Here is a 12,710-nt window from a genome sequence, read left to right as displayed (position 1 = left end):
CTTGCTAACAACACAGGATAACTAAGAAAATGCATGATTAGTAAAAAAAATAAAAAAAATAAAAAAAATAAAAAAAAAAAAAGGTAATACCACTTGTTTACAATTAACCAATAGTATATTCCTCATCAGCTCTCACAGTACACGAAAACCTTCACCAGCAGAGTCTTCAGACCAAAGGATTTTAGATCTCTATCTCATTTCGCTAAATAAGTTTAAAATCTTGATCAAGTGTATTCCATCTTTAAAGCTACAACAAAGACTTGCTTTAAAGCATACATGTTAATCTCTCGATATCAATCTTTTGGCTCTCTTCCCCAATCTGAATGAGTGGCTTTACCTTTAATATTCTCAAAAACTCCTTAAACTTAGTGGTGGCTTATTGATAAATAGCAACATTAATCCATCTTTAACGCTACATTGCTACAACAAAGGATTGCTTTAAAGCTTACATGTTCATCTCTTAATATCAATCTTTTGGGTTATCTTCCCGGTTCCAAATGAGTGGCTTTACCAGTAATATTCTTAAAGACTCCTTAAATTTAGTGGCGGGTTATTGATAAATAGCAACATTCTTTTTTCTCTCTCACAAATATCAGACCCAGCACCAAAATTAAGCCATTAGGTGAGCTTTGAAGAAGTTAATATTAAAGCATTCTAAGAAAAAATAAATGACCCCCCTCCTCCCTCCAAAGTCCCCCCACCATCCACAAGGAATATAAAACCTCTTTATTGACACTTATACTAGCTAAAACAAAGAGACCAACATAACTCAAGAAATTCTTCTTCAAACTATAGATAATTCGGACATATTGCACAACAAAGACTTACTATATACCTTCTGTCGTTAACCTTGTATATGCTTGAGCATGTTTCCGGCAAGACGGTTAGACTTAAGTTGTTGAGACGTCAAAAATTAACCCTAAATACTAAAAAAAAAAATTAAGAAATAAAAAGTAAAGTAAATTCAAATTCTGCTTCCTTCATCCTAGATTTAATGATCAAATAGTACTTCGTACTCCCTCTTTTTTTTTTTAAAGTGCAACATTTAAGCGGTCGTTTGGTTTGCAAATTGGTATGGGGTAGGAATTAGGAATGAAACCAAAGTGGTATGGGTTTGAAACTTGATTATTAATACCATATGTTTGGTTTATTATGGAATGAAGTCTTTTTTCTCTTTTATTTAATACCTAAAAGTATTGGTATGGAGCCAAACCCAACTTCCCCCTATGTTTCTAAACCCTATACCTTGGGGGTTTGAGGTATGGGTTTGAAACTCTTAAAGTCATAAAACAAACATAATGTATGGGTTTAAACCATTCTAAACTTATACCTCATACCTAAATTTTGTGAACCAAACACCCCTAACAATCACACAGTTTTAGGCATTTGAATAAATTTTTTTGGAATATTATGCAAGTAAGGTTTGTTGGGGATTTTAAATTTACCGTAGAGAGAAAGCGAGCAAAGTATTTTTTTTATTTTTTTTTAAAGTAAATGATGTGAGAGGAAGGATATAAAATAAAAGTAAGAGTGGAGACTATGATAGGAGAGAGATAATAAAGGATTTCTACCATAGAATTGTTGCACTAATTGATGACCTATTTAGGAAAGAGTTGCACTTAAAAAAAATAAAAAAAAATAGAAAACAAATGGAGGGAGTATCACATTAGCACAATTCTCAATAAAATACAAACCAAAAAAACAAAATATAACAATTTTTACTTCTTGTATTGAAAGAATATCACTAACATACCTCCCCACCGAAGTCTGCATGTCCAGGAGTATCAACCATGTTTAACTCCTTATCTTTCCATGAAACACATGTAACCTACATTGTCCAAAAAAATAAGTAAATTAAATAAAATAAAGAAAGATATTATCCAGATGTAACCAAATTATCAGAAAGATAAAAGCAGTGCATCTCTATAGCACCCATTCCAATTTCCCAACATACCAAGTGAATGGTCTAATGGTCTAATTTCCCAACATAGCAAGTGAATGGACAGCTAATCAAACCTTTTTACGTATAAAACAAATTGCTGAAAACCCTAATCTTACTTTTTACGTATAAAACAAATTGCTGAAAACCTTAATCCTATACATCAGTTATGTGATGTAATGTCAATAATAAAATGGTTATGAAATCATGGGAATTGTAAATGTAACTAGATCCACACCCTCCTAAGAAGAAACAGCTCCAAAGACACAAAATTACCTCTATTATACAATTTTACTTTTAGGGGCTTTCATTAGGTGCCTCGTACTTTATAAGAGGTACCCATGTATCCTTATGATTTCAGAATTACACCAGGTATGTAGTACCCCTACAATTACCACCACTCTCTTTCCTCATTTTCCATTTAACTTTTAACCACATCTCTCTCCTCTACCCACAAACTATCCTTTCCGCTTGCCTCTAACCCATCCCCTGCTACCAGAAAATGAAGATGAGAGTGAAGAGTTAGCTAATTGCGAGGGGGAGCTTTTTTTTTTTTTGGGGGGGGGGGGATACCTGGTGTATATATGAATTTTGAAACCAAATGGGTGCCTGAGGCACCAAGTCTGAATCCCTAAAGTTTTATTGTTGTTCACTAGGTATCCAAAGACATTAGGGCAAATAATTGGCAAGGAAAAATAGTTATTGGAAAACTTCACTTTACCTAATTTAAGAATACTACATCTCATACTAAAGGTGTGTTAAAATTTTACTGTTACAGATCAATGATCAATTTATGACAAAAAAGGTCTTGATAGTCATGATAGATAACTGCAAGGTTACCAGCTTATAACAAAAAACAAAAACAAGAGTGAAAAAAATGGTTGCATGAATAGAGACCCAAAAGCAAGTAAATAAAGTTTCAATATATGAAATATAGTATCTCAGTCAAGGAAGCCAAACTCCACAAAAAGGTTACAAATGCAAAACAACAATGAAATGTAACCAAAGGTGTATCAAAAACGAAACACATAGTAGAAAATAAAGCAAGAAAAGTAAAAAAGATTATGATAATTTAGTATTTGTTGCATCAATGGATAAAAGACTATGTAGGAGATGTATTAATAATTAGATTAAATGAGGAGTAAGGAAAAATTGAAACTAAATCCCACCTTTTAACTAATTTGCTGAAAACAATCCCACCTTAACGTAATCTCAAAATAATCCCACTTCTCCCCTTCATCTTCTTAAAATGATTCTTTTAACCTACAACCTATTTTACAATATAAACTCAATTTTTTTTTATAGACCTCTCCTCCCATCACCACCCTCACAACCATCTCTCCTCACTGCAACCACCACCTCACTACCAGCAACATCGCCATTGCCCCCACCGATGCCACCTTAGAACACCCAAAACCCCTTACACCACCCAATAACCCCACCTCTTTCACCCCCACCCATCATAATCACCACCCACCTCCCCACCCCTTCCTCCTACCACCATCCACCACTGCCCCTTCCCCTTTCCTCTTACCACCACCTTCAAAAACACTGCATTACTCACCATCACCACAAAGCAACACTCATCAACAATGGCATCGTCAATTCCTCACCCCCCACCATCACCACTAGTGCAACCACACTCCATAGCCATCATAACTGGCACACCACGAGGAACCCAACCCGCCTCATTGCCACCAACACCACCCTCCCACATTAAAATCATACCCAACCCACCATGGAACCACCCTTCCACCACCACGAAACCACCCACTAAACCCTTACCCTCGTCGAAAACCGCAAATCAATGGTTTACTTTCACCAAACTCCATCAAATCGTTCCTCACCAATTTAATTTCACCCAAACCACCCACTAAACCCTTACCCTCGTCGAAAACCGCAAATCAATGGTTTACTTTCACCAAACTCCATCAAATCGTTCCTCACCAATTTAATTTCACCAAGATAGAGTAAAAGGTTTGATTTTACCCGTTTTCATGGGGTCTTTGAGGTGGGATATGGTTTCGACAAAGGGGTCGTGGAAAGGGGTGGCAGAAGAGGAGGAAGAAGGAGAGGAGAGGGGTGGTTGTTCGGTTCCGTGGTTGTGATAGGGTGGTGACGGGTACAAGGAGGCGTGGAAGGAGGGGTTGCCATGGCAAGGGAATGGGAAGGGAAGAGGGAAGGAAGCCCTATAAATTTAAGGAGGTTTTTAGTTAGGAAAAATTGCTAAAAATAATCCCAACTTTCACGTATTCGCTTTAAATAATCCCAAATTTGGATTGTTATTAAATAATCCCAACTTTAGGGGTCATTCGCTCAAAACAGTCCCATGTGACCAGTAACCTATTAAACAGGTAAAAAAAAATTTTAAAAGTTAATTGACACGTGTCATCACGTTAATGGTTGAAAATATATTAAAAAAAAACTAAAAAAATAAAAACAAAAAACCCAACCCCAAGCCCCCAAACCATGACAACCACGCAACCACCGGCAGCGTCGGGCTGCCACTGGCCTAGCCCAAATCCTCGCCCTAGCCTAAATCCCCTAGCCTAAATCCCCTAGGCTAAATCCCCGACCTCGGCCTGCTGCGGCCAAACCCCCTCCCCCATGCTAGCCACGCCCTAACCGGCGCCCCTTTCCCTCAAACAACCAATCCCGTAGCCCTAAACCCGCCTGAAATCCCTAAATCACCTCCCCCACCGCATAAAAACCCCCAGCCGCCCCTCCCCCACCATCGGAACCCTAACGCTAGGGTTCACATTGGTGGGAGAGGGGTAACTGGGGGTTTTTATGCGGTGGGGGAGGTGATTTAGGGATTTTGGGTGGTGATTGCTTTCGGCAAAACGGTAATAGGTAATATTATTAATTTCAATTTTTCTAAAAAAATTATACACGAAAGTAGCTAGCTTAACTGATGTGCAATAGTCACCAAAACTTCAAAATTCACACACTTTCCCAGCTTATAAGGAGTCACCTTCTTTTGAGTTTTGTGTTAGATAAAAAATCAAAGAAAATACAAGCAAAAGATTATAACTTGATTTAATAATTGAAGTAATTTCATTAAATGTCATGCTAAGGTCTTGTTTGGTAAATGGATTATACATTTTGTATTGGCTTTTGGCTTTTTAATTTAGTCAAACATTCAAATGTGTTTGGTAAATGACTTTTTATGCTAAAATGAAAAGGCTATTTGGATTAGCTAGTAGCTTTTGGCTTTTAATTACACAAATTCCTAATATTATCTAACATCCTATTTTACTAGACATGTTTTTAAACAAATAAATAAATAAATAAAAATAAAATAAAATAAAAGTGTCAACCAGCCAATATAAACGACTAGTCCAAAACCAACCAAGAGGCAAACAAGCCCCAAGTAAAATTAAGATTAAATAATCACAAAGATAAAACTAATCACAAAGAATAAAGAGGACAAAGAAGCACCCTCATAGATTGATTGACAATATTGTTAACACAAGTTCTCTTTTCCATTCAAGAAAAACTTGCACGCATACTCAAGCAACCATCTTGTTAGTTTTGCACACTCATGCAAACTTGTATGTGCAACTACTTGCCTTTATACGCTCATGAACTGCTTGTCTCAGCTTCTACTAAGCACAAGCCGAGCAAACATCCTACATTTCAAATTCTATCGCTTGACCTTTCAAAGACCCTCGGTTTAGTCTAAGCAATTAAAAGGCTAGTACTTGATCATTAGTATGGTCCATAGTTCAATGCCCCCATATCATTAACCCCCTTTTCAAGAACAATTACAAGAACTCACTATCGCCATTCGCAGAACAAGTTTTAAAAAAGGTTCACACCCAACTTACAAGTTGCTCTTAATATTACAATCTGAAGAAAGTAACTTACACTACCTGAATATAGCATACTTAGAATTCTAAACTACAAAATTCAATTGGTACTCAACAATTAGAATATAAAGTTTACAAAATCAATCAACCAAAATCAACAAAGGATGGGGTAGGCAAACCTTGGAGGAGATAGTGATACCGCGCTCACGCTCAAGCGAGATAGAATCCATGGCACGTTCATGAGGGATATCGGCGCCGCACTGACGAAGAAGCCGATCCATGAGAGTAGTTTTGCCATGGTCAACGTGCGCAATAACCGCAACATTACGAAGGCGCGAGGGATCTAAGGACGGGTTGATGTTACCGGCGGCGGCGTTGGCGGCGGTGGCGGTGGAATAAGGACGAAGGTGAGGAAAGATGCGAGAGGTTACGTAGGGTTTGTTGGTTGCGGTGGTGTTGGTGGTGGACTTTCTGGCGGCGGTGAATAGGGAACGGAGGAGTGGTCCTCTAACCATTGCTGTAAGATGTTCCTCCTCCTCAGCTGTCAAGCGTCAGCTTAGAAATGGAAGAATGGAGATTTCAAGGATTTTACTTGTGTGGGATCTTTAATTCTTTAAACCCCCCAATTCAGGGTTTTAGATTTCACAGTTTTTTTTTTTTTTTTAATTGGTTTTTGTTTTGTAGGTGTAACTTGTAGGAGACTAGGAGCACATAATATATGTCCTTACTTGCACATTTGTTTTTTTATTAAGTCTTACTCAATTGCTGTAGTTGGGTCCTGTCAAAAAAAAAAAATTACAATAGCTAGGCAAATCAATAAAAAAAAGATGGAATATGAGACTATGATATATGATAATGATAATTAAAAAAAATATGCAGAAAAGATTGTCATAATAGGAATAAAGTAAAAATGAATAGAACTTAGCAAAATTGGTGTAACGGAATGTGAGAAAAATTTAGAAATACGGAAGTAGTATGTTATTATTTAGAAGTAGGATTATTTAGAAGTGGGATAAATGAGGGAGGAGCAAACCCCTAATACTCCCCTCTCATGATGCCACATTAGCATATTATTTAAGGAAAATTACATGTCATCTACAACCCTTCAAAAGCCAAAATATGTGCTACTATTCAAAGGAATAGTGCAATCCCAAAACTACCCTCTCTTTTTTTTTTTTACAACATTGCCCTTGATATCTTAGTCAGCTTCTTTTCCTCCACCTCACTCGAAGTCCCTCACAACCATTCATCTCTTTGACTTCATTTCCATTTCCAATTTTCCACCATAACTCAATCTTTGGTAGTCTTTCTCCTCTATTTCATTCAATTCCATGGTCAAATTTTTCGATAGAGAGAACTCTCCATTGAAGTGGCTTCTGAGCTTCCTCCTCCATTGAATTGAAGCGGCTTCTAAGTTTCCTCCTCCGTTGAATTGAAGCAGCTAGCTTCTAAGGTCAGTTTTTTTTTAGTATGATGCTGAGTTTGTGCACCTACTTTACTCCGACGCTATGCAGCTATGATGCTTAGTATTGATGGTCAAACTATGAGACTGTTACTGCAATGTTGGTCATTTTCACTTTTCTCTCTCCTCATTTATTGTTTGCTTTACTTTAGTTGGCGTGTGCTTAATTTTATGCAAGGTATGCTGATTTGTAGAAGACCATGTATGCGGGTGTGGAAGACCCTGATTTGAAGCAAGATATAAGTTGATATACAAATCAGCATATATATCTTGCATTAAATCAGCATCTTCGCTGCCAAAATTGTCTCAATCTTGCATATTTTTGGAATTTTACTTATATGATGCTAAGATCAATGATGATAAGAGTGATGACGTTAGCTCAAAATTATGTATATTTATGTTCAGAATTATCTCCGATTTATTATGCACACACCAACTAAATTGATAGGCATATATTTATGTCTAGAATTATCTCTGATTAATTATGTACACACCAACTAAATTTGATAGCCTAATAATCAAATGCAGTATATGTATACTTTAAATACCTATGCAATGTACCAATATACATATATATAAAACTCTATATAAAAATTTATAGACATATGTTCAACTTTTAAAGTAATATAACTGGCGATGCGTTGAATGTATGACAGTAATTTTAGATTTGAAGCGGATTATATAGTTTCTAGGCATCATTCAAAGATTTTGTTCAGTTATACTAAATGAAAGTAAATGATTTAATTGTGATGCATTGTTTTCCATACTCTAGGGGATGTTGTGTAATAATAATCTGAAGGAGCACAAGGGTCCGTAGAATGATCATCCTACTTCGTAGTATAGGTATTGTTAAAATCCGAACTGCTGCAAACAATAAATAGAACAAGGTTACCGGGATAAGACTGAGTCGCGGACTATGTCGCTGTCTTTAGAACATTCACGGTACTGCCTTCGATGTGTGCAAGCAGCTCGTACAATAATCGGATGCTCCCCAGGATAAAACAGTCTTTCGGAAAAGAAAATTAAACCGATGGATTTGCACAGAACCACCAGACAACTAAACACTAATATTAGGAACAATGCTCGAATAATTTCTGAAGAATAAACTGTAAGCGGGTTTTTTTATGTTTTTCTGTAAAACTCTTTGAAATTGTTTTTCTGGTTGTGGTTGTGTGTAAAACCGTGAAGGAAGATCACCAATTTATATTGGTTAGCAAAGTGAACCTGGACAGTCTTCGAACAGCAAAAATCACGCAATTAACGGACATAATCAAAACCTTAATTAACCGTTGTAAAAACAGTCAAAACAAAACGGACACAATTAAAACGTAACGGCCAAAAAAATTAATTAGTAAATCTGTTACAAAATCAAGGAATTAATCCTTGTTCAAAAAATTTAAATCAGTTTAAGAAATCCAACCCAACCCGGCCCGGTTCGGTTCGGCGCGCGTGTGTTATATTGGTTTGGTAGATAAGTCCTTCCTCTCCACAAAATGTGGGTAGCCCAAGGGCCACACCTCTTTAGAAGACACATACCTATATAAACCAAGCAACATTCTCACTTCCCACCAATGTGGGAGTTTACCATTTTCACAAATTCACACTAAAAACAACTTTGTTCCAACAATCCCCCACTTGAATTTTTGAAAATATTTTCGAGCAGAATCCTTACATCTATAGGTTGTGTATAAATAGAAGTGTTTTTCAACTTGAACTTCTGCGTAGTGAATACAATTCAGATTTAACAAGGGTAACTCGAAGTTTTGAACCCTATCTCTAACAACGTACCACACACTTCCTATTCTCGGTGTTTGTCATAGACCCGTGCTATTACGGCCATGCACGTCTATCCCAGTATAGTGAATGCTCTAGAAATGCTGCCACACATTTCATAGGAAGCGGCCTAACTTCCACATTCACATAGGTGAATCTATCAAGATTACTCCTGTAGCTAGGTACTCCACTCCAAATGGAGTATAGATTTCATTAAGAGTTCCTATTAACTCATCCTTGATCGCTTCAGGAATTTATGTTTATTTAAACATAATCAACTCATATCACTCCATAACTTGTTATTACCCATTGAACCTATTTCTTGGGATCTCCAGTCTATAGGTTGGGTTACCATTATGTGTGACTCATTTTAATGGCAATAGTCCCATTTTCTTAGAAAAATCATGGACTTTCTCTCTAGCTAATCCTTTCGTCAAAGGGTCAGCCATATTATTCTCCGTGCGTACATGATCCACTCTCACAGCTCCAATAGAGAGATATTCTCTTACAGTGCTGTGCTTACGACGTATTTGTCGTCTCTTACCGTTGTAGTAACGGTTCTGAACTTTTGCAATAGCCACGGTACTATCACAATGGATCAAGACAGCAGGTAATGGTTTTTCCCACAAGGGAATCTCACCTAGCAGGTCTCTTAACCAACCTGCTTCTTCACTAGCTGTAGCTAGTGCTATCATCTTTGACTCCATGGTGGACTGAGCTAAAACAGTCTGTTTCTTAGACTTCCAAGATACGGCTCCACCGGCTATAGAGAAAATATATCCACTAGTAGCCTTAGAGTCATCTGATAAGGTGTTCCAGTCAGCATCACTATAGCCTTCTAGTACAGCTGGAAACCTCTCATAATGTAATCCTAGGTTCATGGTCCTCTTAAGGTATCTCATGACCCTTTCAATAGCATGCCAATGCTCATTACCAGGACAACTAGTAAACCTGCCTAATAATCCCACGACATAGGCAATGTCGGGTCTAGTACAATCAGTGGCATACCGAAGGCTGCCAATGACGCTTGCATAATCAGATTGCCTAACGGCTTCACCAGTGTTCTTAAATAACTTTACACTGGGATCATAAGGTGTACTAGCAGGTTTACAGTCTAAGTAACCATATTTCTTTAGGATTTTCTCAATGTAATGAGACTGATCCAAAGAAACTCCATTTTCAGTCCTAGTAATCTTAATCCCAAGGATTACATTCGCCTCTCCTAGATCTTTCATATCAAACTCAACATTTAACAATAGCTTCACATTATTCACAGCGTGAATATTCGAGCCAAAAATTAACAAGTCATCCACATACAGACAAATTATAGTGCAAATGTCATTCTCAAATTTTACATATATGCATTTGTCACTACCATTTATCTTAAAACCATGTGAAATGACTAAGTTATCAAATTTTTCATGCCATTGTTTAGGTGCTTGTTTGAGACCATAAAGAGACTTATCTAATTTACATACCAGATGTTCTTTCCTTGGGATGACAAAGCCCTCTGGTTGATCCATGTAGATTTCTTCTTCCAATTCACCATTCAAGAATACTGTCTTTACATCCATCTGATGTACTACAAGATTAAAAACAGAAGCAAGAGACATTAGCACTCTAATAGAAGTTATTCTAGTAACTGGTGAATAAGTATCAAAGAAATCAACATTCTCCCTTTGTCTGTAGCCTTTAGCTACTAAACGAGCTTTATACTTATCAACGGTCCCATCAACTTTCAGCTTTCTTTTTAGGATCCATTTGCAGCCAATTGTTTTGCAACCTGGTGGCAACTCAGTCAGATGCCAAGTTCGATTAGACTCAAGCGAGTCCATTTCATCATTTACGGCTTCTTGCCATAAATCTGCATCAACTGAGGCTAAGGCTTCTTGGAGGGTAGAAGGATCCTCCTCTAAATTGAGAACTTCAAAGTCCGGGCCAAAGTTTTTTGCTACTCTAGCCCGTTTGCTTCTTCTTAGTTCGGGTTTGGCATTCAAGTCTTGTGAGTTAGACCTGACTACAGGAATAATAGAAGAGGACGAACCCCCACTATTTCTGGATTTGAAAGGAAACTTGTCCTCATAAAAATCAGCATCATTAGATTCAATAATTACTCGTGCATTTAAATCAAAGAATCTATATGCTTTACTATTAACAGCATAGCCAATGAATACACATTCATAAGCTCTACTATCTAACTTAACTCTTTTAGGATCAGGAATCCTAACATATGCCAGACAACCCCAAGTTCTGAAATAAGAAATATTAGGTTGTTTGTTACGAAGTAATTCATAAGGAGAAACCTTACTCTTAGTATTTGGAATACGATTCAAGACATAACAAACAGTGAGAAGAATTTCTCCCCACCAATGATCAGCAGCACCAGAATTTAAGGAAATAGCAACTACTAACTCAGTAAAGGTTCTATTTTTCCTTTCAGCCTTACCATTCATTTCTGGAGAATAAGGAGCTGACCTTTCATGTATGATACCGTGTGAATTATAAAATTCTACAAAAGCATCAGTATCATACTCAGTTCCACGATCACTACGTAACCTTTTTATTTGCTTGTTGAACTGATTCTCAAACTCTGTCACAAACAACTTAAACATATCAAAAGCATCACTCTTATTTTTCATCAAATAAACACGAGTATAATCAGAACTATCATCAATAAAGGTGATGAAATATCGTTGTCCATTTCTGGTCAACGTTCCATTATATTCACAAATATCAGAATGAATCAAATCTAACGGTTTTAAGTTTCTAACAACAGACTTATGAGGTGTTTTTGTAATCTTAGCCTGACTACAAAAATCACATTTATCAAATTCATTGAGAGAAATATTAGGAATAAGGCCTAAATTGCTTATATTTTTTATGAGTCTTTTGTTCACATGACAAAGTCTAGCATGCCAAATATTAATAGAAGAAGACAACATATAAGCAGAATCAAAAATTTTATTAATCTCAACATTCAGTTTAAACATGCCGCCAGTTGCATAACCTTTTCCTACAAACATTCCATTCTTAGTTAAAGTAAATAAATCAGAACCTATGGTTTGTGTAAAACCAGCCTTATTAAGAAGAAAACTAGAAACTAAATTTTTTCTCATTTCCGGAGTGTGCAGTACATCCTTCAGAATGAGAGTCCTGCCAGAAGTAAACTTCAACTCAACATTACCAACACCAGCAACATTAGTGGAATAGGAATCACCCAACAACACTTTCTTATCATCGGTGTTTTCAGAATATGTTTTAAACATCCGACGATCATAGCAGACATGGCGCGTAGCACCAGTGTCTACCCACCACCCATCTGATCCACCTGTAAGGTTGATCTCAGTAATCATAGCCACAAGAGGCTCTTCTATCATGCTTGCCTGCACAGTTGCAGGGTTAGGCATGTTCTTGCACTTACGTGCCATATGGCCTGGTTTTCCATACCTATAACATAGAAATTGACCAGTACCATTCTTAGGGGGTTGAATTTGTTGTTTTCCATTGTTCTTTTGAACATTCTGTTTATTTTTGTCGAAGTTATGTTTCCGGTTCTGAGGCTTGAAGTTCTTACCATCGGGCTTGAGAACTGCAGCTGATCGCTTAGGAGCATTGTTTGCAGTGAGCTGTAAGACTTCTTCTTTCTGGTCCTGTTTTTTAGATTCTTCCTCTATACAAAGCCGAGTGATCAAACTCTCTAAGGAGAATTCCTTAGTCTTGTGCC

The 12,710-nt window shown here is 37.0% G+C and overlaps 1 protein-coding gene across 1 annotated transcript in view; it reads right to left on the bottom strand.

Moving 5' to 3' along the window:
- The window catches only part of LOC110699738 (GTP-binding protein TypA/BipA homolog), a 31,249-nt gene extending 24,679 nt beyond the window's left edge, over positions 1 to 6,570 (bottom strand). The window contains exons 1-2 of the mRNA XM_021877263.1: positions 5,931 to 6,570; positions 1,754 to 1,828 (exon numbers count right to left, since the gene is read on the bottom strand). Of these exons, the coding sequence (XP_021732955.1) occupies positions 1,754 to 1,828; positions 5,931 to 6,266 (411 nt within the window). The 5' untranslated portion in view covers positions 6,267 to 6,570. The remainder of the gene's footprint in view (positions 1 to 1,753; positions 1,829 to 5,930) is intronic.
- Positions 6,571 to 12,710: the final 6,140 nt, after the last annotated feature.

This window comes from Chenopodium quinoa, unplaced genomic scaffold (assembly GCF_001683475.1).
Source record: "Chenopodium quinoa cultivar QQ74 unplaced genomic scaffold, ASM168347v1, whole genome shotgun sequence".
Lineage (NCBI taxonomy): Eukaryota > Viridiplantae > Streptophyta > Magnoliopsida > Caryophyllales > Amaranthaceae > Chenopodium > Chenopodium quinoa.
The sequence above is the reverse complement of the archived record's forward strand: the minus strand, read 5'-3'. Positions and strand labels throughout refer to the sequence as shown.